At 43.0% G+C, this 27,526-nt stretch overlaps 1 protein-coding gene across 1 annotated transcript in view; it reads left to right on the plus strand.

The window, feature by feature from the left end:
• The window catches only part of VPS53 (VPS53 subunit of GARP complex), a 148,432-nt gene that overhangs the window by 27,671 nt on the left and 93,235 nt on the right, over positions 1–27,526 (plus strand). Inside the window, exons 5-7 of the mRNA XM_079798870.1 lie at positions 18,591–18,677; positions 20,011–20,126; positions 22,099–22,218. Of these exons, the coding sequence (XP_079654996.1) occupies positions 18,591–18,677; positions 20,011–20,126; positions 22,099–22,218 (323 nt within the window). The remainder of the gene's footprint in view (positions 1–18,590; positions 18,678–20,010; positions 20,127–22,098; positions 22,219–27,526) is intronic.

Genomic DNA, 27,526 nt, shown 5'->3' on the forward strand with positions numbered 1-27,526 from the left:
CCGGTGCACGAAATTCGTGCATGGGGGGGGTTGTCCCTCAGCCCAGCCTGCACCCTCTCCAATCTGGGACATCCCTCTCACAATCCAGGACTGCTGGCTCCCAACTGCTCACCTGCCTGCCTTCCTGATTGCCCCTAACCACTTCTGTCTGTTAGCCTGATCACCCCTAACCACTCTCCTGCCAGCCTGATTTATGCCTAACTGCTCCCCTGCTAGCCTGTTTGCCCCTAACTGCCCTTCCCTGCAGGCCCGGTCGTCCCCAACTTCCCTCCTTTGCCGGCCTGGTCACCCCTAACTGCCCTCTCCTGCAGGCTTGATCGCCTCCAACTGCCCTCCCTTGCAGGCCTGGTCCCTCCAAACTGCCTTCCCCTGCTGGCCTGATCGCCCACAACTGCCCTCCCTTGCAGGCCTGGTCCCTCCCAGCTGCCCTCCCCTGCTGGCCATCTTGTGGTGGCCATCTTGTGTCCACATGGGGGCAGGATCTTTGACCACATAGGGGCAGCCATCTTGTGTGTTGGAGTGACAGTTTGCATATTACTCTTTTATTAGACAGGATAGAGGCCTGGTGCACAGGTGGGAGTGGGGGCCAGCTGGTTTTCTCTGAAGGGTGTCCCGGATCAGGGTGAGGGTTCCCTTGGGGCATGGGGTGGCCTGGGTGAGGGGCCTGTGGTGGTTTGCAGGCTGGCCACGCCCCCCGGCGACCCAAGTGGAGGCCCTAGTATCTGGGATTTATTTATCTTCTATAATTGAAACTTTGTAGCCTGGAGCGGAGCCAAGCCTCCTGCTTGCTCCATGGCGGCAGCCATTTCTGTTGGGATTTATTTATCTTCTGTAATTGAAACTTTGTAGCCTTGAGCAGAGCCAAGCCTCCTGCTCGCTCCTTGCTGCCGCCATTTTTGTTGTGATTTATTTATCTTCAATAATTGAAACTTTGTAGCCTTGAGTGGAGGCCCGCCAGGGTGTGTGGAAAGCTTGGCTTCCTCCATTGCCGGGGGCAACCCTAGCCTCCTGCTCTCTCCAGCTCCTTGGCTGCTGCCATTTCTGTTTGGATTTATTTATCTTCTAGAATTGAAACTTTGTAGCAGAGGCCAAGGCAGGCCAAGGCTGGGAGCTTGGCTTCCTCCATCGCCGGGGAAACCCAAGCCTCCCTCATCTCTCTGTGGCCGCAGCCATCTTGGTTGGGTTAATTTGCATACTCGCTCCTGATTGGCTGGTGGGCGGGCTTGTGGGTGTAGCAGAGTGATGGTTAACTTGCATATCACTCTTTTATTAGATAGTATATTTAACCCTCAAATACCTGCTGGGTCATTGTGGATTGTCCTTTTAATGTATTGTTGAATTCTGGTATTTTTATCTGGGATTTTCATTCATGTTCAAAAACTTAATTCCTTTTTGATGACTGAATTGCATGTAAATATCACACTTTGTTTATCCATTCATCTATCTGTTCAGGGACACTTGAGTTATTTCTACCTTTTGGCTGTTGTGAACAATACTGTAATGAACATTGATATACTAATATCTGTTTGAGTTCCTGCTTTCCATTTCTTTTATTATATACCTATGCATAGACTTGCTGGATCATATGGTAATTTTTAATCATCTTAGTATTTAATCTCTTTGGAAACTTTCTTTCCATATTGTTCTAAACTTTAATAGATTTATTTTTCCACTAGACACGCATTCATTCCTATTTTGTCTTCATTTAGTCCATACAGACTGTGTTTCTGATTAGCTATAGAATCTTAAGTTTTGTTTTTGTTTTTTTTAAAGCGTTTATTTGTTTTTTGTTTTTATTTATGTATTTATTTTTAATATATTTTATTGATTTTTTTACAGAGAGGAAGGGAGAGGGATAGAGAGTAATAAATATGGATGAGAGCGAAACATTGATCAGCTGCCTCCTGCACACCCCCAACTGGGGATGTGCCCGCAACCAAGGTACATGCCCTTGACTGGAATCGAACCTGGGACCCTTCAGTCCTCAGGCCGACGCTCTATCCACTGAGCCAAACCAGTTAGTGTGAATCTTAAGTTTTTGTGTTAAGTACCTAATAGTAGTGATACTGCCTCCCCACAAAAAAAGAAAACCACCATGATCATTTCTCTGCGTTAGCAAGTTCAGCAGTTGGACTATTTCCTTCCTGACCTTAGAAACACACCAAGTCCCACTTGTGTGCAATGGGATCATTGAAAATGGTTTTAGGAAAGTCGTGTGCCAGAAGGAACACTGGAGTTTATTCTTCTTCTGAGCCGTCTCCATATAAACTGGCACTCCTCAGGAGCCAAGAAGGAAGGGCAGACAGAACTTTTGCCATCTGCTTGTTTCCATGTTAAAGGCAGGCACAAGTTTAAACTAGGGTTTCTCCATCTAACGAGGAAAACACCATTCATCACTACTGTAACTGCTCTGGCTATTACCCAGCTTACTCTTGCTTTTAACTGCTAGTAGTTAGTAATTTTGGAAGGAAAATTCCATCCTTAGTTTGAGGTTGCACATTAGAAAAACTGCAGTATTACTGCTGACAAGGCAAAGCTTTCTGGGTTTCAAAGGTCCTTGACACAAGAAGTCATTCAGATATGTTTAAACAATGGATGGGAATTTGAAACTGTCTTCATGTAAGAACTTGACTTCTTTTTTTTCTCTCCTCTCTTTCATCCATGGAAATACAGGATTTTGAACAGCATGAATTCCAGTGCTGTGGTTGTTTCTCAACATTTCCATTTATAAATCTGTTTTCAGTAGCCTGTAACATAGCTATGAAATTTCCTTTGCTCTAATTTGCACTCTGAGATCTCCACTGGAGGATTAATTTTGCAAAAACTAGAGATAATGCTATTTTTTAGTCTGCTTGGTTTGGTGTTCTATAGTCATTTAGATCAGTAATTTTCAACCTTTTTCATTTCATGGCACACATAAACTAATTACTAAAATTCTGTGGCACACCAAAAAATATATTTTTGCCGACCCGACCAAAATAAAAAGTAGGTATAATTTTGGTTGACTTACCAAAAAGAAAAGGAAAAAAAGGTAATTACATACCCTTTTTGCTCCAGAATGACTTTTAAAAAAATCAAGTGCCTATACTTGTATATAAGGATTTCTGATATCAAGAATTAACCAGTCAGACACTTATTATGTGACGTGACCAGTCTATGCAACACTATTCTCTGACCCATTTATTTATGGTTCAAAACAGGGCATTCGCACCAGACAGCTATTGTTGTGTTGTCATATTTTTATTTGACAATCTAAGGGAAAAGAGGTCAATGCCCCTTTTTAAATAGTCAGATATTCCATGTTTTAAAAATTCTTGTGGCACACCATTTGAAAATCGCTGGTCTAGATTAAAGCTCTAAAATATACAAGACACTTACTGTCCTTCATATTGTATTGGATCACATGCTAGGACTCCTGATTTTTGTTTCCATGTTACCTTGTGGACACTCTGAACGGATGCTGTGTTCATCTAGATATCGTATGTGATACCTAGAATATGGATGTTAGGCAAAATATATTAGTGCTTCTCTTAGAATGGCCCCCAACTAGAAGGGGACACTTTTCCTGGAGATATACATACTGATAAGTATATTTGATGATCCAAGTACTATCTTTTATAAATCAGAAGATGAGGGAAATTGAGGGAGTCTTTACCCCACCTCAGACCTAATTACTCACCCTGGTCTCTGTCATTCTTCTGAACTTTTCTTGTTCCCAATCATATTGGAACAGTAGGGATTGTAGCTCTGCCTGTTACTCATATCATTTATGCTAGGCCAAGGACTACACTTGTTTTTTTCATTGACTACTTGGAGATTCTGATTTTTGGAAATTTCTGGTGAATGGTTTAGCATCTTGTGGTCAGGTTCCAGTACAGTTGTCAGCCCTGGAGTTATCCAGATCTCTAGAATTAAGAACATACTCTTATAAGACTAATATGTCTTTCTTGATTGATTCACTATAAGCAAAGACACATTTTGAGTTTCTTTGGCAGAAGGTACATTTTGAGTCATCTGTTTTAATCTATAATGCTAATGTTTTATTACAATATAAATGTGTTTATCTTACATTCTACAAAATATGGTTGCAAATATTATTTCACTTGATCTTCACAAAGATGTGAATTCAGCCATGTAGATGTTATTCTCCCTATTTTGCAGATGAAGAAATAGGCTCAGATAGGTTCTGTGACTTGCCCCAAATTTCTGACTCGTAGTATGCTGTATACTTGTCCATACCAAATTCTCTTTATAACAGTGGCAAACTTAAAAAGCATTTGGGAGGGCGCTAATTTTTTCCACTATAGAATCTGAAAAGTTGACTGGCTCACAAGGGAATCTAAGCAGTGACAGTGACCCATGGCCTCATTAACCAGCTGGGTCCCTCTCAGTAAAAACGGCCAAAAAGAGCTCCATGCTGAAAGGAGACAACTGTGTTGACTGCACACCTGTGGTACTGAAGAGAATTAAGTGAAATAGGAGGGGAAAATCGCTTAGATGAAACCTCAAGGATGTCCATAGCCTGAGGGCTTTTGGTTTAGAAGGCGTCTCTAAAAATCAGGTAAAGAAACACCCAGATGTCACCACAAAAGGACGTTCTTTTCTGAATGAAGACCCATAATATAGAAGAGAGTTACTAAGTGACTAAAGTGAAAAGTAACATAGTAAGATATGGGGGGGTGGGGTCAGAATTTAACTTGGCTGCTGGGAAATACTACTGTTTGGGGGAAGTAGTCCTTTTGTTAAACTTGTACAAATTGTTCCTTTAAATGTGCCCCATTTCCTAAAGTGTTGACTTCCCGTACGTTTTATTCAGCAAAAGCAGCTGAGACTTTTGCTTAACCATTTTCTTCTCTTTTGCCATTTGGAGCTATTGCTTTAAATGCAGTCATCCTCATGGGTTCCATTTCATCAAAGGAAGCTGTGCATGAATGCATTCACCACTCCCACCTATTTCAGGGCTAACATATTTTAAGTTATGGGTGATAACAGATATAAGCAGAACTTTAAAATGTAAATGTTTCGTCTTGTTTGGGCACTGCTGAATTTGTGCGCCAGCCTCATCTTGTGATTTTAACTTCTGGCTTGTCTCCCAAAAACAATAAAAATGAATTCTTTGGTTCACATTTTCAGTGGATGTGGTCTGCAGAAATCGTAAATAAAAGTAACTTAGGTGGAACAGAGCATTTTAACAAATAAGGTGAGAATTACTCCTTTTGCTCTTTACATTCTTTTGGTTCACAAACTTGGAAAGAAACCTGTGCTTTAAATAAAGGCCTTTTATACTCAAGGTTTCAGAATGGGCTATGGAGGAGTTAGTATTAACACCAGTGATTCCCATCTGATGGATGCCCGTCTGGCATTTGACCAGGGCTACCAGTTCTAGAAGGTACCTGTTGTGTTCGAGGGCGCAGGGAAGCAGGAGGCTGTGCACATGCAGTCATCCACAGCTCTGAGATTCCTGTAGCCTCTGCTACTGTTTGGCACCATGGTGGGGAAGGGGCTGCATTGTTATTATTGCTGAGTCCTCTTAGAGCACTTCGGCTCCAGCTGGTGATGCCCTGTTTCCATAGCAGCAGCTCTAGAGGTACCATGGTGGCCAGCAGTATCAAAAGAAGGAACATTCTATAAGTAGAGCCTACTTACCCCTAGGTATCTACCTTCAGTAGATGTCACAGTAGGGGCCAGTGTTGAGAGCTCATCAGAGCTGGTAGCCCTCAGCAATATTTTTGCTCTCTTGAGCAGTCAGTCCCTTGCTTTCCAAATGATTTTGGCATTCATTACTCAGACCTCTTTGTATTATTCTTATCTTATAATTTTATTTGTTTCTTATATGTATTTGTTTCTTGTATTCCTTACAAGCTCTTTGTGTGCCCATTTAGTGATCTTTTTCTCTATCTAACACAGTACATATAGTAGGCACTCACTTTTTTTTCTTTCTTTTTTTAAAAATTTCTTTATTGATTAAGGTATTACATATGTGTCCTTATTCCCCCATTACCCCTTCCCACTCATGCCCTCAGGCACTCACTTTTTACTGAAGGATTGAACTAAGGATGGAAACTTTTTTCTGGAGAATGTCTTGTTTTCAACGTGGTTTGAAGAGATCATCCCCTGATCCATGAGCCATTCTTATGCATCTGCCTGCAGATGTTGAACTTAATCAGCTTACTTACAAAGCTCTAAAGATGGCTTGAGTTTTGGTTCTTATCTGAAATATGGCATTTTGTCTGGGACATCTGAGAATAATATTAATAGTTACCATTTAGTGAGTCCCTTTTATGAGCTGAGTTCTCTATCAGGACTCTTTGCAGAAGACAAATTCCCAATTCAAACCGTCCTAGGCAAAAAGGGGGATTATTTGGAAGGCTCTTATGTCTTGTTTTGAAGGAGAAGTTGGACAGTCAAATGTTGAAAGAGTAGTGTCGCAGCTGGATTTGTCAAACAACTGAAGCCCAGGATTGGAAAAATGCTCAGAATTATCTTTACTTGGAGATCAGAGCCCTCCCCTTACTGAGGAACCTTGCCACAATCTAACTCAATTTCACAGCTTGGGGTTCCCACCATCCGAAAGAGATGAACTTTTCCCTGATTCATTCTGGAAAGTCACAGGAAAACCCTATTTGGCCCATCTTGGGCCTGGACTGGCTCTGGGACAGCAGATTCCATAATAACAGGGTGAAAGGAAGATTCCTGAGAAGAAGGAGGGCTACCAGGTAAACAATTCCACAGTGCTCATTACTAAGCCCTGTATTTTTCTTAAATGTTTTTATTGATTTCAGGGGGGGTGGGAGGATATAAAACATCAATGTTGAGAGAAAATCATTGATCAGCTGCCTCCCGCACACCAATCGAGCTCGAAACTTGGGCATGTGCCCTGACCAGGAATTGAACCATGACCTCCTGGTTCATGGGTTGATGTTCACTCCTGAGCCACACTGGCCAGGCAGCCCTGTAGTCTTTGGTAACAAAAAGCTTTTGAGCTAGGGTCTCTTATTCCTGTCCTTGAAATGGTGAGCCTGTGCCTTCAAGAAGTATCGTGGCTTGGCAGAGATCACACCGTAAATGGCAAGACCAACAGTCAAATCCATTTGCTGGTTCAAAAACTCTTGCTTTTAACTAATAGAATGCATTGCTTTTCCAAGCAGTAGGCAGGGAACAGGCAGACAGTTGTAAAGTTGGACAACAGAAATGAAGGCAGAATAGTGGGAAAATAGAATTTTCTTCCTAGCAACCTTGAGAAAGAAGAACAAAGTTGGAAGGATCACAAAACTATACTGCAAAGCCATTGTAATCAAGACAGCTTGATACTGGCAGAAGGACAAGCATATAGATCAATGGAGCAGAACAGAACGTTGATGATTCTATCCTTTCTCCTTCTGAAATAAATATCTCAAAAATTTAACCACACCATTATGGTCAATTAATATTTGACAGAGGAAGCCAAGAGCATACAGTGGAGTAAAGGCAGTCTCTTCAATAAATGGCGGTGGGAAAACTGGACAGGTACACGCAAAAAAAAAAAAAAAGAACTTACACCCTATACAAGAATAAACTCAAAATGGATAAAAGACTTAAATTTTTATTTTATTTTTTTTTCTTCATTTTTTTTTAAATTTCTTTATTGATTAAGGTGTCACATATTTGTCCTCATCCCCCCATTCCCATCCCACACCCCTCCCCACGGATGCCCCAACCCCCTGTTGAACTTAACCATTGGTTAGGCTCATATGCATGCACACAAGTCCTTTGGTTGATCTCTCTCCCCTCCCCCCACCCTCCCCTATCCTCCCTCTGAGGCCCGACAGTCCGATCGATGCCTCCTTGTTTCTGGGTCTGTTCTTGTTCATCAGTCTATGTTGTTCATCATTTCCCCTAGATGAGCGAGATCATGTGTCACTAGAGATATACTTATAAGAACTGAATGTGAGACGAGCAATAATAGTTATGCTGACAGGCAAATGAATCAGTCTGTAGTGAGTTTCTTTCTGGACCAACAGTACTTTTGAGACCCAATATCAATGTCCACCAGTTCCTTATGTGTACATGTCGGCACTGACCCCTCAGCTCTGGATGGTGGACAAATGGTGGTAATGCAGGTCCGATTCCCTCTGGTTTGGTCTCGGCCGGACCCAGGGGCACGGCTTCACCCGGACCCAGGGGCACGTGGCCTCACCCGGACCCAGGGGGTGCGTGGCCTCACCTAGACCCAGGTGCGCGCAGCTTCACCCAGACCCGGGACCCAGCCTCACCCGGATCCAGGGGCACACGGCCTCGCCCAGACCCAGGATTCAGCTTCACCCGGACCCAGGGGCGCATGGCCTCACCCAGACCCAGGGGCGCGTGGCCTCTCCCGGGCCCGGGACCCAGCCTCACCCGGATCCAGGGGCACACGGCCTCGCCCGGACCCGGAATCTAGCTTCCCCCGGACCCAGGGGCGCGTGGCCTCACCCGGACCCAGGGGCGCGTGGCCTCACCCGGACCCAAGGGCGCGTGGCCTCTCCCAGACCCAGGGTCGTGTGGCCTCACCCTGATCCAGGGGCGCACGGCCTCACCTGGACCCAGGACCCAGCCTCACCCGGATCCAGGGGCACACGGCCTCACCCGGACCCGGGATCCAGCTTCACCCGGACCCAGGGGCGCGTGGCCTTACCCGGACCCAGGGGCGCGTGGCCTCACCCGGGCCCGGGACCCAGCCTCACCCGGATCCAGGGGCACACGGCCTCACCCGGACCCGGGATCTAGCTTCCCCCGGACCCAGGGGCGCGTGGCCTCACCCGGACCCAGGGGCGCGTGGCCTCTCCCAGACCCAGGGTCGCATGGCCTCACCCGGATCCAGGGGCCCACGGCCTCACCCGGACCCGGGACCCAGCCTCACCCGGATCCAGGGGCACACGGCCTCGCCCAGACCCAGGATTCAGCTTCACCCGGATCCAGGGGCCCACGGCCTCACCCGGACCCGGGACCCAGCCTCACCCGGATCCAGGGGCGCATGGCCTCAAAAGACTTAAATTTTAAATGGTAGTCACAAAACCATAAAAATCCTAGAAGAAAACATAGGCAGTAAAGTCTCAGACATCTCACATAGCAGAATTTTCGCTGATACATCTCCTAGGGTAAGAGAAACAAAGGAAGAAAACACACAAGTGGGACGTGGGACTATATCAAACTAAAAAGCTTCTGCACAGCAAAAGAAACTGTCCTCAAAATGAAAAGGGAACCCACTGTATGGGAGAACATATTTGCCAATGATACATCTGAAAAGGGGTTAATTTCCAAAATATGTAAAGAACTCATTCAGTTCAACTAAAGGAAAACAAACAATCCAATTAAAAATTGAGAGAATAGACACTTCTCTAAAGAGAACATACATATGTTTCAAGAGACATATGAAAAAAATGTTTGCCCTGGCTGGTTTTGCTCAGTGGATAGAGCGCCAGCCTGTGGATTCAAGGGTCTCAGGTTCAATTCTGGTCAAGGGCACATGCCTGGGTATGCAGGCTCGATCCCCAGTAGGGGGTGTGCAGGAGGCAGCCAATCAGTGATTCTCTCTTATTATTGATGTTCCTATCTCTTTCTTCTCCCTTCCTCTCTAAAATCAATAAAATATATATTTTTAAAATGCTCATTGTCACTAATTATCAGATGCAACTTAAAACGACATGAGGTATCACGTCACACCTGCCAGACTGGCTACCATAAATCAATCAACGAACAACAGGGATGTGGGGAAAAGGGAACCTAGTACACTGCTGGTGGCAATGTAGACTGGTGTAGCCACTGTGGGAAACAGTATGGAGATTCCCCCAAAAATTAAATATGGAACTGCCATTTGACCCAGTGATCCCACTTCTGGGAATATATTCTAAGAATCCTGAGATACCAATCAGAAAGAAAATATGCACCCCTATGTTCATAGCAGCATTATTTACAACTAGTGGCCCGGTGCACGAAATTTGTGCACTTGGGAGGGGGGTTCCCCCAGCCTGGCCTGTGCACTGTCTCGATGGATTGCCCCAAAGAGGTAGGCCAGAGCCGGGGGTCCTGCCTCTGCGGTGCATGCAGGGCCACGGGACCCTGCGCCATGAATGCAGTGTCAAGCCCCGCCCACCCTGGTGATGGATTGTGACGGTGTGAGGCATCACGGCATGAGGGTGTAACGACCACGTAGGCTATTATTAGTATAGATTACTAGAGGCCTGGTGCATGAATTCATGCACGGGTGGAGCCCCTGGGTGAGCCCTGTGTCTGGCGCCCTCCCAAAGGGAGTGGTCTGTGGGATCAGGCTGAAAACAGCTCTGAGACATCTGCCGAGGGGTCCCAGGGGTCTGAGAGGGTGCAGGCCAGGCTAAGGGACCCCACTGGTGCACGATTGGGCTGGGGACAGAGGCAGGAGGTTGGCCAGCTGGGGAGGGACCGCAGGAGGGCTCCAGGGCATGTCCGGCCCATCTCACTCAGTCCTAATCAGCTGGACCCCAGCAGCAAGCTAACCTACTGGTTGGAGCATCTGCCCCTGGTGGTCAGTGCACTTCACAGCAAGTGGTTGAGCGGCCTTAGCATATCATTAGCATATTATGCCTTGATTGGTTGAATAGTTGACTGGTCATTGGACGAATGGACACTTAGCATATTAGGCTTTTATTATATAGGATTAGTATAGATAGCTAAGATCTAGAAGCAGCCCAAGTGTCCATTAGTAGATGAGTGGATAAAAAAAGCTTTGGTACATTTACACAATGGAATACTACTCGGCTGTAAAAAAAAAAAGAAGGACCTCTTACCTTAGAAACAGCATGAATGGACCTGAAGATTATTATGCTAGGGCTAGGCTAAATAAGCCAGTGAGAGAAAGACAAATATCACATGATCTCATATGTGGAATCTAATAAACAAAATAAACTGACGAATAAAATAGCTCCAGAGACATGGATGCATGGAACAGACAGACAGATCTCAGAGGGAAGGGGGTGGAGGTAAGGCAGGAAGAAATTAACCAAAGAATTTATATGCATATATGTATAACCCATGGATACAGTCAATATGTGGTGAAGGCCTGGAGTTGGGTGGGAGCCAGGTGGAGGGGGGCAAAAGGGGGAAAGTGGGAAACATCTGTAATATTGTCAACAATAATAAAAAAATGCTTACTTAAAAAAATAAAATCTCTTAGAAGCTGCCTGTGGAGTCACAGGATAAAGACGCATATAAGAACCAGAGGGGATGTTAATTTCTCAACGCATTTCCATTGGCTCATATCTCCTCTGTCTACATAGGTGGCAGACAGTAGTTCTGGATAAAAGAAAATAAAAAGATGAAAGAAGACGAAAGCAGTAGAGCCTGTGCCAGGTTCCATGCTGCTTATCTTCCACGCACATGACCTCGTGTGGCTTCAGTAGCCTGTGCAGTCTACTTCAGGCGGCAAGGAGAATGAAGAATAATGGTTACAGTTAATGATGCTCAGAAATACAGAGATAGTGTAATTGGTTCTGCTGAGCCTTCTAGACCTGCTCAGTGGGTTGCTTTGCACCTCCCGATTGCAGAAATTGAGTTACTAAATAGGACCAGTACAGCAACTGCTCCTAACAACACCCTCGGATGCAGGCTGCAGCCACGCTCCAGTGCTCAATTCGGAAACTCCAGTAAGGGTAGATTGAAAGCAGACATTTTTGGGTGATTAGTTCTGTTTTTAGTCCACATACAGCTTGGAAAGGAAAAGTAGCCCCATTTTATTTTAGAATGTCTAGGGCCAGAATCTATCTTTCAGCACATTTCTGATTAGCCAGGTAGTAAAAGTATTTTTAAAACATCTTAACTTTTTTTTTAGGTCTTAGGATTCTCCCAGTTACAAAATGCTCTTCTTTCTGTGTAATTGATTACTAGAAATTAGATTTCAAATATTGGGGTGTGTGTTGAGAATGGACTTGCTTGATGGAGTGACTGCTTCACAAGAACCCGTTTGACTCTGGAAAATGAATTAGATTAAATTTCCTTGACTTTGGTACATTGTTATAACAAGCAAAAGCATTCCAGCCTGAAAAAAATCTGGCAGACAGTTTATCTTTCTTTAAGACTGAAATGTGAGATTGTGTGAGTCTTATTTGTTTGCTGGAACAAAAAAGTGGTACCTTCAGCAGAGAGTGTGCTGGTGGGATGCCAGACTGAGAATAAGAGAAATAGAGATAGAAACCCTTTCTCTGAGAAGGAATCGTACACTTCTTCAGACCTTAGCTTGGCCCTTTTTGCCTTTCTTAGCTGAATGTCATATGTCTTAAGGTGTTGGACAAAAGACGGTGCTTATAATCCCAGTCAGAGCATCATCAGAACATGACATGACTGACGATATCACAGAGTTCTGTGCAAGTTGTGCCCAAAAAGGTCATCATTTCTGGTGGGCAGTTGCCTGCAGAGGCCTCTTTAGTGTGTGTGTTTTTGTGTCAGGACCCAACATTTTTTAGAAGGTTCCAATCGTTTTAGAATTTACTGACCCCTTGCATCATCCTGGGCTTTAGACTCCACATCAGGCAAGTAGATAACAGTTTGTGAGTGTGGTGCTACTTTTGAAACACTGCTTATAATCGTGCCTGAAGTTAGGGAAAGCATTCAGAGCAGTAGTCTCAGCACTGCTACTCTTAGGAGTGCCCCATGATATTTCTTATTTTAAAACAATTTTATTGATTTTTTTTAAAGAGGGAGGGAGAGAAAGGGAAAGCGCGAGAGAGATATCAATGTGTGAGTGAAACATCCATCAGTTGCCTTCCATAAGCGCCCTGACTGGGGATCGAACCTGCAACCTGGGTATGTGCCCTGACTAGGAATGGAACCTACTTTTTAGTGTACCAACCAACTGAGCCCCACTGGCCAGGGCCCCATGATATTTTTCATCAGTTGGCAAGTATTTTTGTAAAGTTTCAGTTGTGCTCTAGCTTTGGTGAGATGCTAGAGATGAGATGAGAATATGATTTACCATTAGAAAAACTTTTTTAAAAATGTATTTTTATTGATTTCTGAGAGGAAGGGAGAGGGAGAGAGATAGAAACATCAATGATGAGAGAGAACCATTGATCGGATGCCTCCTGCACGCCCCCTACTTGGGATCGAGCCTGTAACCCGAGCATGTGCCCTGACCGGTAATCAAACCATGACCTCCTGAATCATAGGTTGACGCTGAACCACTGAGCCTCACCGGATGGGCCTACAACTGTTATTTTAAAACACTCTGGCCCAAATAATAAGTTGTGAAGTTGTGACTTCTCGGGCCTCCCTTCCTTATCTCTCTCTTCCTACCAAACAAGCCAGTATTGGGCTCCCACAACACTATACATACCTTTATCACATCTCAATGTTCTTATGGTTTGTTAGCCTGTCTCTTTGCCTTGCTAGATTATAAACTCCTTGAGAGCAGGAATTGTTTTTTATCGCTGCATTTTCAGTATAGTGTTTGTTGTTTAAATAAAGTGGATATTAAAATTAGTTCTAGTTCTTAAGGAACACAGACAAAAGAAGAAATTATTTTGCAGTTATCTCAAAGAAAATTTGTAATCTAATGTTTAAAAATATCTGAAATATCTCAAATAATCTAAAAACATATAGTTTATTAAAAGACCATCATTAAAAAGTGTCTTTCTTAAATGAAGAGGGCTTTTGAGGTAGATGAAGTTCTTCTGAAAAAAATGCATACACATATACATGAATCTATAATAATAAAAGTGTTATATGCTAGTTAGACCGAACAGCCAAACGACCTTCCAGACAACCTTCCGGACGAAGCCTCAGCTGCGAGGGCCAAGCCCCTTGCATGAATTTCGTGCATTGGGCCTCTAGTTTATAATAATTTACTATTATAGCTACAACTTTACAAAACTTGATGATATGGTAAGTTGAAAATTTTGTCTCTAATTTTCTAGGTTATTTAAACCAACATTTTTTTCAGTATGTGAAGATTGCAAAACTGAATTATGTTGCTTAAAAGAAGGTCTGCAGTTGAAATGCGGGCACAGCCATAAGTACTATGGCTAGTGTGTTGCCTGACCATCCCTGAGAGCAATGATGGAGTGTGTGTCTGTATTTGTGTACACCATGATTGATTGGTTGTAAATTCAACTTACTAAACATGTGTTGAACACCTACTGTTTTATCCTGGGCACTGCCGTAGGTATAGAGGAGTTACAATGAGTGAGACATTTCTCTGCCCTCTAAGATCACATAATCCAGTCAAAAGATAGACCCACAAAAAATTATTACAAATGTTAACTATACATAAAGGTCCATGGGCACCCAGATGAAGAATGAATGGATTCTACTGTGTGCTTCCTGTATGTTTGTGAGAGAAGGTGTTTGGAAGGGAAGAGGAAGTCAGGGGAAAGGATGGGAAGAAATGGCACTTGAACTAGGCCATGGAGACAACAGAGATTTGCACACAATCAGTAACTGTGTTGAGCATTTGAAACTTTCCTCCTTTTGGTTATAACTAGACATCTGATAACTTATTCCTTATCATTTTTATTTTGTTCAAACTTTATTTTGGTTTGTCATAATCTTAAGAAATCTCTGGTTGGGTGGTATAGCAGTTAGCAATGGTCAAAAGAATTTTGTATCCTGCTTTTGAGGAGGTGAATATTAGAAACGGGGGGGAATTTTTAAAATTTATTTTAAGTTGTAGTTGACATACTATTATATTAATTTCGGGTATACTATATAATGATTAGACATTTATATACCTTATGAAGTGATCACCACAATAAGTTTAGTAACCATCTGTCACTGTATATAATTATTATGATACTATTGACTATATTCCCTATGCTGCATTTTACATCATCATGACTTATTTTATAACTGCCAGTCTGTACTTCTTAATCTCCTTCAACCATACCCTTCTTACCCTATGGCAACCATCAGTTCTGTTTCTATGAACCTGTTTTGGTTTTGTTCTGTATGTTTATTTATTTTGTTTTTTAGATAGTGCATATAAGTGAAAATATACAGTATTTGTCTTTCTCTGTCTGACTTATTTCACTTGGCATAATACCCTCTAGGTCCATCCATATTGTCACAAATGGCAAGATTTCATTCTTTGTTATGGCTGAGTAATATTTCATTGTATAAATGTACCACTTTTTTTTTTTAAATCCTCATTGAAGGATATTTTTTCATTAATTTTTAGAGATAGTTGAAGTGAGAGGGAAAGACAGAGAGAAATATCAATGTCAGAGAAACACATCAATTGGTTGCCTCCTGCACGGGCCCTGACCAGGGCCCGGGCTGGGGACCAAGGTACGTAACCTTGACCGGAATCAAACCCAAGACTCTTTGGTCCGTAGGCCAACACTCTATCCACTAAGCCAGACCGGCTAGGGCTGTACCGCACATTCTTTATCCATTCGTCTATTGATGGACACTTAGGTTGCTTCCATATCTTGACTATCTATAATAATAAAAGAGTAATATGCTAATTATACCAGAAGCTGAACTACCTTCCGATGTCCTTCTGGATGAAGCCGCGGTGGGGGAACGAGGCAGTTAGGGGCAATCAGGCAGGCAGGCAGGAGAGCAGTTAGAAGCCAGCGGTCCCGGATTGCGAGAGGGTGCAGGCCAGGCTGAGGGGATCAACTCCTCCGCGCCCCCCCCCCCCCTTATGAATTTCGTGCTCTGGGCCTCTAGTTGTAAATAATGCTGCAATGAACATAGAGGTATATATATCTTTTCAAAGTAGTGTTTTTGTTTCCTTTGCATAGATACCCAGAAGTGGAATTAATGGGTCATGTGGTAGTTCTATTTTTAATTTTAAAGAATTTCCACACTATTTTCTATAGTGGCTGCATGAATGTACAATCCCACCAACAGTGCACTAGGTTCCCTTTTCTCCACATCACTACTAGCACTTACTATTTGTTGTCTTTTTGATGATAGCCAATCTGACAGGTGTGAGGTGATATATATTGTGGTTTTGATTTGCATTTCCTTGATGATTAGTGCTGATGAGAAGAGGTAGGGAGGTGGAATGAGTGGGTATGGATTCACTCAGGGAGGAGCCAAAAATAAGACGGGTCAGCTAGTAGGCGGGCCTAGAGGTTGTGTGTGAGAGGGAACAGTGTCGTCAGAGGAGAACATTACATATATATGTGTATATTTATCTATACATATATGCATACATGCATTTGCTCAGGTTGGTCATAAGTTCTGGAAATAAATAAAATATTCATTCAGCTTTTTACACCTCTTATGTCATTAAATTTTCCCAACAACCCTGGAAGTCCCATCATCACCACTTTTCAGACAAGGAAACTGATGCCCATGATATACAGCTAGTATGTGACAGTAGAGAGAGGCCTCATATTCCTGCCTTCTGACTGAGAAATGGAGGGTTTTCTCATGACACCACAGCTGTTTCTTTTTTTTTTTTTTTAATTCTTACCTGAGGGTATGTTTTTCTTGATTTTTGAGAGTGAGGGAAGGAGAGAGGGAGAGAGAGAGAGAGAGATAGAGAAACATCGATGTGAGAGAGAAACATGAATCAGATGCCTCCCATACTTGCCCCAACTGGGGATTGAACCTGAAACCTAGGTACATGCCCTGACTGGGAATTGAACCCAAACCTTTTGGTGCGTGGGATGATGCTCCACTCAACTGAGCCACTTGGCCAGGGCGACACCACAGCTGTTTCAGGGATGCTAAGTCCTGGAATCAGAAAGACAGGATGGTAGGAAGCTGAGTGGAAACAGTTGCTGAGTGAGGCATCCTTTTGGATGGGATGGAATGGAGAGGAGTCACCTAGAGTGACCCAGTCCCATTCCATCGCTCCTTTTCCAACTCCAAGACCAAACTTTCCAATGATGAAAATACCTGTGTCCAGGTGCAGAAATGACAGGTAGAAGGCTCCTTTGCTCACAAACTTTGTAGATGTAAGTAAGTTGATCCAGCAGAGCAAACACACGCTGCCCAGGGAGGTGGTGGAGCAGCTGCTGGAATCATGACCTCAGACTTGGCAACAAATGGGCTAAGGGCCTTCTCAGAGGAGCTTCGGGACGTTCATTGCGGAAGCCATAGCATAGTCACATGCACTAGCTTAGCATCCTTGTCCCCACATGTGAAACCTCCTGCAACCCCAGAGGAGGTGGAAGAAGATCAAAAGAAAGCCATGTTTGGATTTGAGCTGCACGCAAGGCAGGGAGCTCACGATAAAAAAGGATTCCCAATATGAGAAGAAGTGGACAGCTCAGGAAACCGGGGAATGAAAGGGAGATATGATCCCTCTAACAAGGAAAATACTTTCTGCAGAGGAAGACAACTTAACTTCGCTTTTTGAGGATTTAAAAAAATATATTTTATTGATTTTTTTACAGAGAGGAAGTGAGAGGGATAGAGAGTTAGAAACATCAATGAGAGAGAAACATCGATCAGCTGCCTCCTGCACACCCCATACTAGGGATGTGCCTGCAACCAAGGTACATGCCCTTGACCGGAATTGAACCTGGGACCGTTCAGTCCGCAGGCTGACGCTTTATCCACTGAGCCAAACCAGTTTGGGCGAGAGGATTTTTTTTTTTTAAGCAAAGAAGAAAATGTATGAATTCATAGTCTAGAGGTAGCTCTTCCATTGGGTACAGCTGGATTCAGGGGTTCAGATAATTCTGTCTGCCTTTTGTCTTTCTCCATCTCAGCTTTGTTTTCCTCTTCCCTCTGTGAGGGTGTCCTTCCCACGAAGGCTGTCTGTTTTTCTCTGTGGGCAAAAATGGCCACACACAGCTCCAGGGTTACATTAGCCTTGTCATTACATTTATAAAGGGCTAGTGAGACCCAATTAGGACAGGCTACTCTTAAATCCAAACTAAATAAAGTGCTTTTGATGAAATGAAGCATGGGTCCTTTTGACTGCTGCATCTTTTATAAATACACATGTTCTGCACATGTGTGGCTTTTGCACCCTTACAAATCCCTGAATATTGCTTCCCCTACTCACAGAAGCTACTGTGGGTTGTAATATTTTTAATGTGTGGCATTCGTCTTTTGTAGGTTCTTATTTCAGGGGAAACATTTGGCTCACCTGTAGCTTTAAGCGTCCCTTTCTAACTTCATTTCTTTGATTTCCACGTGGGGTACTATAATGTCTTTAAGGTTTGCCACAGTCTGGAGTCCCCATGGATAGTTGTGATGTTTTTGAAGGCACAGTCATCTGGAAATTCCAAAATTCAGAGCTTCCCGTACCCCCATCAGTCACCTCTGTCTCTCTACAGGTTTTGAAGGTTACTGCATATGTGTGCATGCATGCACGTGCACACACACACACACACACACACACACACACAGATATGCATGTCCTGTTTATTTGTTGTCATCAAAATGTGTAGTAATCGCTGGGATAGAGGGAAATAGTTTCGTTTTTAAATTAAAACTTTATGATGCATATTGGCAAGAATCCTGAGTATTTCCCTGTATCCAAATGCTGGACTCTGTCTCTACTACTTTGGTCCAGTAAAATTGTCAGCATAAGTGCAATGAATCAAGAGAACTTTATTAATTTTCTTCTAAAGCTGGACTTGATTACATGTAGGGACTGGTGCCGTCTAGTTTTTCATCTATTTCTCTTATTCTAGGCACTTGAAGAGGCCCAGAAAGCGATTCAGCAACTCTTCGGCAAAATCAAAGATATCAAAGACAAAGCAGAAAAATCAGAGCAAATGGTGAGTTTAGGTTTCTTCCTAATTTTTTTGCTCCAGAAGAGGGAGTTTGCATCTCATCCCGTTATACTCATTAATGGGCTTTTACTCTCATTTGCTGCCAACCATAGCACCCACTTCTGTAAAACAGGTCCTCTGAGTACACTCTACATCAGTTCAGGAGGAGGAGCTAGCGATAGTGACTCATTTCCTGCCGCCCGATATTTGCAGCCCTGTGTTTAAATAGTTTTCTAGTCATTTTGGATTCCTTTCTCTAGCACTTGTTTATATCACGTATTTTACTAGTATATCACGCATAGTACTAGGCTTGTGTTAGTTGCTCAATGAATGGAAGCCATTATTAAGATATACGATATGTCACTTAGTATCACATGAAAACGGTTCCTGGATCTGCGAGGTGGATGTAGCCTGCCCATGATACATGCTTATGGTTTTGATTAAGTCCTCCCTCTACACATCTGTCCTCCGGTGATGTACTCTGAAGGCCCCGCTCCTGACCAAGAATCCAGCCTCACCCACTCGTACTCTGTGGGAGGTGCTGTGAAATGCCAACTCCTGGGCTCAGAATCTGACTACATAATGTCATGTTTCTGAATTGCAGTTTTTTTCAACTGTAAATAAGAATAACAACATCTAGCTCAAAGCGTTACAAGAATTGAATGTATGAAGAGCACCGAGCATAGTCTTAGACTTGTGTTAGTTGCTCAATGAATGGAAACCATTATTACTATCATTTTTCCCCCTAATCTTTTTGGTTACAAAAAACCTTGCAGGTTTGTGATTGTGAAACTGAGCTGTGCAGGTCATAATCTTTATGAGTTCATGCAGGGTGACCCAACTAGAAAATCAGGTCACATGAACTTAACTCACTACCAGGTTTTTCACTTTTTTTAATTTAAAAATTTTTTAAATCCTCACCTAAGGACATAGTGTGTTTTTTTAAAACTGATTTGAGAGAGGGAGAGATAGAGGGAGAGAGATCAGTTGGTGAAAAATAAAGTTCATTTCATTCTCACAAATGAGGATTTTATAACCCTGGGTAAAGTCGGTTGAAGAAATGCCAAATTAAATTTAAATGGGCTGATTGAGAATGATTTTGATTATCTGTTGTGAAAAAGCCTGTGTTTTCTCCGAGGGCTAACCTGAGACTTTTTTTTAACATTTTATTTTTCAATTACAGTTTATAGTCAATGTTATTTTGTATTAGTTTCGGGTGTAACCTGTGATTCTTTTTTTTTCTTGCTTCATTTGCAGTATTTTCTTGTGGAGCTACTTACAGATGGGTTTATATCGTTCTTACCTTCTTCCTTTTTCTCCCACGGTTTTCAATATTTAGGTTAAAGAAATCACCCGTGATATTAAGCAGTTAGATCATGCCAAACGCCACCTGACCACCTCAATCACAACGCTGAACCACCTGCACATGCTGGCAGGCGGCGTCGATTCCCTCGAGTAAGCAGGTTAACTTTCTCTTTTGGGTCTACACGAAATGAATGTGTCACATATAGAAAAGGGTTTATTTACTTCTCAGCCAGTAAAGTCTCACCATCCTGCCCCACTTTCTGCAAATCTGGCTCAAATGTTCAGTCACCAGGTTTACTTTTTACCCTCTGGTGTTCAAAACCCAACAAACAGCCTGACACTTTTTGCTGTTGTTGTTAATCCTCACCCGAGGATATTTTTCCCATTGATTTTCAGAGAGAGTGGAAGGGAGGGAGAGAGAAACATCAATGTGCGAGAAACACATGGATTAGTTGCCTCGTGAACTTGACCCAACTAGGGCCAGGGATTGAACCTGCAACTCAGGTATGTGCCCTTGATCGGGACTTGAACCCGCAACTCTTTGGTGTATAGATTGACGCTCTAAACACTGAGAAAACCAGCCAGGGCACAGCCTGATACTTTGAAATGAGATGCAAATGAATCTGAAGGGCCTGTGGAGAAATGACGTCAAGAATACAGGTTGTTCCCATGTGGTAGATGTCTATCATTGAAGCCCATAAGGTGATTCGGGGCCATTGTCCCTTCCTACAGTCTTAACCTTGGCAAGTTTTCCTGCTTGTGATGGGCTGAGTCACATTGTCATTGAATGTATCATATAGAAACATATCTTTGATTTATCATTCAACCCAGTTTTTCCAATACAGTAGCTTCCTGTTTGGTTTATAGAGGAGCTATAGGGAATGATGCATGAGGACATTAGAAATAGTATCGAAAGGAAGAACTGGTTATTTACCACAAAGAAGCCAGTTCTCTTTTGTGGTCTATCTCAGGCTGAATTCCCCGTACCCCAGCTTCAGTGTAATCTCATGTGTGGACAGAGAAAGAGCATCTTCATGTAAATTTAGATGCAGTATCCAAAGTTGGGGGCGGGGACCTGGCTCCTTCTTGATCTCTCTCAGATGTTGCATGAGTTTCAGTGAACCCTGGTCCATTCTCCTGCAAGTAGTGATCAGAGAGGTCAGAGGCCAGTGGGACTGGAAGAGCAATTTCCTGTCCCTTCCCCCAGATGCTCAGTTTTGCATAACTATCTGACCAGGAAGCAGCATCACATCTTAGCTTGAACTTGACCCTGTCTTTGTAAATGCCTTTTAAGGGAAGTCATAAAATACACTTTTAATTTAAAAGCCCAACCTTAATGAAAGACTTAGATCTAATGGTTTGTCCTTCCTTGCTATGTGTAACTTGATTTTATCAGCATCCTTTTTTATGCTTCATTAACCTTTGCAATAGGGAAACAGAGTTGCTTAACATTGGCTTGAAACCTACAGATCTGAGTTAACATGTAAATTAACCTAAATGCCCTTTGTTGTATCCTGGGAAGATGTGTTTGGTTTGCCCCTAAACTGTAATCCTCAGATAATAACATCCTTACCCATGTTCTCTGTCAAAAGCCTGCTAATCCCATAACCCAACTCAAATCCCAAATTCATAGTTTTTCCAGATTTCCCCTTCCCCACACAATGAGGACCCATTACTCACACATTCTTTTGTACCTCCTATAGCACCTACCTAGTATTTCTGTTTAGAACTCAGTTCATCCTATTTGGTATTCGTTAGCTGTGTATTTGGCCCTCTCCCTGACTAAATGTTGTTGCCTTGAGGATTTAAACATCCGCCCCTTCCCCCACCCCCCACCCCCCACCACTGCATAGCACCATACATTTTTAGTGCTCAGTAAATGCTTATTAAATCGAGTTGATGTCTGTTTTATTTTTTGGATTTATATAATTTGTTTTTTTAATCTTTATTGTTAAAAATATTACATATGTCCCCGTGTCCTCCCCCCCATCAACGCCCTCTAGCCCACTCTTGCCCCCTGCTCCAGTGATGTCTGTTTTAGAGCTCAGAGTAGATTGTTCCACATCTGTTTCTTGTGTCCTTAGTGGTTTTCTAGAGTTCTCAACTTCTTATTTCCTTTCAGAGCCATGACCAGGCGAAGGCAGTATGGAGAAGTTGCTAATCTTCTTCAGGGTGTGATGAACGTTCTAGAGCACTTCCACAAATACATGGGAATTCCACAGATCCGGCAGCTTTCTGAAAGGTACTATGTCATCAGAGAAAATGATCTTCCTGTTTAAGAAAAGATGGTGCTGGGAAGTGCTGGAGCAAGATGTCTGCCACAAGATGGCCGTGCACACAGCAGAGGCAGGGCCTGGCTGCCGCTCCGCACGGTGAGACCTGGCGGTCCCGCCCCTCCGTGTGCTGCTCGGAGGAGGCCGGTCCCAGCGTCTCCGCCACCTTGGGTGAAGGAAGTGGGTCCCGGTGGAGTAGGCGGGTTGCGGCAGGGGAGGGTAGTTGTGGGTGATCAGACCTGCAGGGGAGGGCAGTTGGGGGCGATCAGGCTGGCAGGGGAGGGCAGTTGGTGGTGATCAGGCTGGCAGGGGAGTGGTTAGGGGGTGATCAAGCTGGCAGGCAGAAGCGGTTAGGAGCCAGCGGTCCTGGATTGTGAGAGGGATGTCCGACTGCCGGTTTAGGCCTACAGGGATCGGGCCTAAACCAGCAGTTGGACATCCCCCGAGGGGGTCCCAGATTGGAGAGGGTGCAGGCTGGGCTGAGGGACACCCCTCAACCCCCCACACGGATTTCGTCCACTGGGCCTGTAGTCCTATTATAAGAAGGAACCTTAGATGGCATCTAATCTAACTTTGTGATGCAGACTTCCCATCCACCATACCCTTACCAGCTCCTGACCATGTTTTCCAAAGCTGCCCGTGTCACATAGTTGCTGGCCTGCCATTATTGCAGTGGCAGCTGGCAAGTTGTATATCTCAACAACTCTCAGTTGTCTGTATTAGTGAGGGAAACTCTCCCAGTTGTCTATTTCCTTGTAACAAACCACACACGACTCAGAGTTTCTAGTTGACCACATCTTTTTTTGTATGGTTCTGGATTTTTATTAAAATCTTTTTATTATTTCTACGGCTCTGGGGCAGGAAGGGGAGATGGCAACATGCACTCAGTGTGCCCTCTTGCAATGGCAATGCCAAAGAACTACAAAGGAATGTCAGAACAGAGCTTGGCAGAATACTAGGGAAGTCACCACCCTTCCCTCATCCTTCCTAACCCCTTCACACTTCGAGATGGCTGATCGCCATGTCACACTGGGGATGGAAAGCAGCTAAGAGAGTGGACAAATAGGGCTTTATGAGCTGCGAAAAGGAAGGAAGTTTGAATGGAGAAGGCAGACTTGCTCTCAGTGGATGGGGGAGAAGGGAAGGAGGCAGTATCTCCTCCCCCTATCCTCATGATGATCCAGAGTTGATCTGTTTTTCCCATTCATTTATTCTTTTCTTCATTTACCTAATAGATACTTACTGTGCACCTTCTATATCCTAGACCCTGTGCTGGAGTACCACAGGCACAAGATAAGCAATAAACACTCTCTGCTCAAGGAGTTCATTTTTGTGTAGAGAAGAGAAACACTAATATAAACTTTCATCATAGCACGGATACAATAAAGATAAGGAACATACCAAAATAATGGCCATGAGGTTAAGGAGATGTGTTGAGGGGTTGGTTACCAACTGGTTGGTTGTTTGTGATGAACATTGTTGATGGCAGGAATGGAGCAGAACTGAATTTTATTTATAAAAAAGCAACTTAAAGACACACAAGTAAATGTGCTCTTTTAGTACTCTTTGCTTTCTAACATTTTTTTTTGAAAGGTGGTTTTATAAATTTGAAGAACGTTGTGATCACTGTTGTAATGACATTCCCCTTATAAAGAGAAAAGCTAACACTTCGTCAATATTATTTCAGTGCTGCAAACACTCATTATCATGTAGGGCTGCTGCAAACTCAGGAGGATTTACTTTTCTTTTAGTGGAAAACCTCTATTTGCAAAAATTGTAGGGTAATATAGAGCATGTACTATTATTAAGTAACACTAAAAATAACACAAGAGAAAAAAACCTTGTTTTCAGTGCTTGACTACAATTGTTTTTCAAGAGGTATTAAAAGTTTGAGGAAAGTCCAGACTTCTTATTTTTAGCATCATTTCTGGTGATTTTCCTCTCTGATGTTTACATAGCAATGGTAGAACCATCTGGAAATGATAGAAATAGCTATTTGTTTGGGGAGAGGGGAGAAGGCAAGTTATATCCTATGCATTGCTTCAGCTTCTCTAATTTAATAGCTTTCTGTCCATAAATTATAGAAATATAAAAGGTTGTATTCTGAAATCTTTGCCTGTGCATTTGAAATATGAAATTCATGAATCTTGATTTGAATATAGTTATTTTTTTCCAACTACCCCTCTGGAAAATGCTTAAACACTAATATAACATTGAAGGAAAGATTTTTTTAAAATATCATCTTCATATTACAAATCCTCCTGGCTCAAGAATATCCATGAAAGCAAATGTTTCTAGTAATCAGTCAATATTTCCTAAGAAAGAATGGAAGAGTCTTGCATTCTCTTGAAACCCTTGAACTAAAAATATTTTTCAAGGCTATTTCTAATCTCTTCTATGTGAGAGATACCTGGCAGATTGCGATCACATGATATAGTGATGAAAGAGACTAAAGCAGAGAATGAAAAGGCCTGCCTAGCTGTGTGTATGTGACAAGTTCCTGCTGAAAGAACTTTAGTTTCAAAAGTGTAAGTTTCAAAAGAGTAAGGGTTTCAAAAGTATAAGGGTTTCAAAAGTATAGGGGTTGTACTTGATGTCCTCAAAAGCATCCGACTGAGTCACTCTAAGATTCTGGGTTGAGATTATAGAGCCTGTCTGTTTGGAAATGGAGCAGCTCAGACTAATGTGGCTAATTAACCATTCTGTCCTGGACACACCAAGTATTTGGGAGGTCAGTTTATTGTGAACCTTTGTATTTTGTTTGGGACTGTCATTCACAAGGTAATGGAAGCATCAGGGTTACTTTAGCTACAAATGTCTAAATAATTTTCCTAATTTGCTGCCCCTTTGCTACCACCCCTTATGAAAACTGATAACACATTTAGGAAAGGGCACCTTTAAACAACCCGTAGTCACATGGCATGAAGGATGCTAGGAGTCAGTTGGTTGACCTTTCTTTCTAGGCAGTACAGTGAATCTTTTATTTCCTAAGAGTGATCAACACTCAACCAGGCAGAACTTATTTGGATGCCAGGAGGAATTATTATTTACTGTCCTATTCTCTACCAGTTGTAGATTGGTTTTCATAAGAGTGACTAGGAAATCTTGGTAGCTCAACCTTTCTATGTGCTCTGCTAACAGAGTCTCAGCTGTTCCCTCTCTTTACAGTAGGCATTTACTTTTTATTGTTAAAAGAGGAAGGAATATAAATAAAGGAGTCAAGTTGACGATAGATTCTTTCAAGTGATTTTTCCCCCCCTAGGATCCTGTTTAGGCAACTGATTGTAAAGACTGCTGTTCACATCTCACCCTAATGTTACATGGAATTGTGGTTTGGGTTTACAGACACCATCATTAATGTCAATAAAGGAAATGGTTGCTCTTTCATCGGAATCACTTCAAAAACTACGCTTGGAAACCTTTATGTGCGGAAGCTTATTCTTCGACTCCAACATGAATTATGCATCTGACTTGTCTCCTGTAAAGATGGATGCTGTTGGCAGCTAGTGCTACAAGAGGGGTGTTGTGGAATAATCAGTACTAGAGAGGACGCTGAAAGGCATCTTGTACAGGCCTCCATCTCCACCCTCTTATTTCACTATTCTTAGCTGTAGTCTCTTAGGGGAAATGGCTTCCTTATGATTATGCCTGGCTCACTAGTGGCACAGCTGAATCGAGACTATCTCAAGAGGTGACTTTAAAAATGGATTGACTTATATGCATGCATATAAGCCTAATCAATGGACACAGACAATAGGGGGGTAAGGGCATGAATGAGGGGGTGGGGGGTAATGGGGGAATAAGGACACATATGTAATACCTTAATCAATAAAAAAAATTTAAAAAATGGATTGAAGATGACTAGGGGGTCTGCAGATCACAGTCTGATACTTCACCTCTCTTCTGCACTCGGGAAGTACCAAGCCTCTGGTTGTCTTTTCAGGCACCCCAGTTTTAAATCCAGTAAGAAGATGGAGTTAAGGGATGATGGGGTGACAGAGGCAGAGCTGGGCCCGTCAGTATCACTGAGATGCTCAGGAGTCCTGAGAATATGGCCCAGAGTGCCCCCTCCAGGAATCGTCCCTGTGGTTCAGGAGGGAATAGTGCTGCCAAGAGGAGAGTAGGAAGAGAGGGGCCTGAGGCTCTGGAGGCTCAGTCTTGTGACCTGGCACCAGGGGAGTCTGTCTGCCTAGCCCATTACATGGAGTCACAAGACCTCCAAGGTACAATTTTACAAAAGCTGGTTCTCTTTCCTGTCAGAAATATTTCCCATTGTCTTTTGGGCACTTCTGGATGGATGGCCTTGATTCTGATTTGGGAGCCATGCAAGTTATAGCCTTATCGCAGTCTTTTCTAGCCCTCTTGAACACTAACTGAAAAGGCCGCAAACTCCCCTATCAGGGTGGTTTTAAACATTTTGAAGATAGTGGAAAAATCCTGTAAAGTATTTAAAATAAGAGCATAATTATGACTATGCCACAGAAAAATCAGACTGTTTTGGGTTCTGCCTATCCCCTCGTTAAAAAAAAAAATCTCAGTAGGTTGCTAGGCACTGCCTAGTAGCCAAAGAAATTGTGGTTTTGAGCTATTCACTATTTCTAGAAACTTCATAAAGTTAATTCCAAAGTAGCAGGGTGGAGACCAAGAAAGGAAGAACACTGTTTTATGGTGCTTTTAGCAAAGATAAAATATTCGCCTCGGGCTCAGGGCAGTTTAGCAGTGGCCTCAGAGCCTTGCTCCACCCCAGCTCCCGAGGCTGGCTGGGGCATGGCCGGCTGCTGGTGGAGGACATGAGCATTGCAGGGGATCACGATGACACAAACTTACTTTCTCATCCCAGCTGTGCTGCTTCCTCCTTTCATTTAAGCAGAAAAATACTTATTGAGCTCCTAATGTACATGCAAACCACTGTGCCAAGTACTGACCCTCCGTTTTTAACTGATTTTCATCATAACTCACTCAGTCCTGATATTCACAATCTTCTGAGTGAACTTAAATCTTCATTCAATGGCCTTCACTCTCAATTAGCAGTTCATCTTTATCATTTTAGTCTTTATTATTTCTACTCTAAAAAACATTCTTTTTATTCATTTGTTAAAACTTTTTTAAAAAAATATATTTTATTGATTTTTTTTACAGAGAGGAAGAGAGAGGGATAGAGAGTTAGAAACATCGATGGGAGAGAAACATCAATCAGCTGCCTCTTGCACACCCCCTACTGGGGATGTGCCTGCAACCAAGGTACATGCCCTTGACCAGAATCGAACCTGGGACCCT

Source organism: Cnephaeus nilssonii (assembly GCF_951640355.1).
Source record: "Cnephaeus nilssonii genome assembly, chromosome: 19".
NCBI lineage: Eukaryota > Metazoa > Chordata > Mammalia > Chiroptera > Vespertilionidae > Cnephaeus > Cnephaeus nilssonii.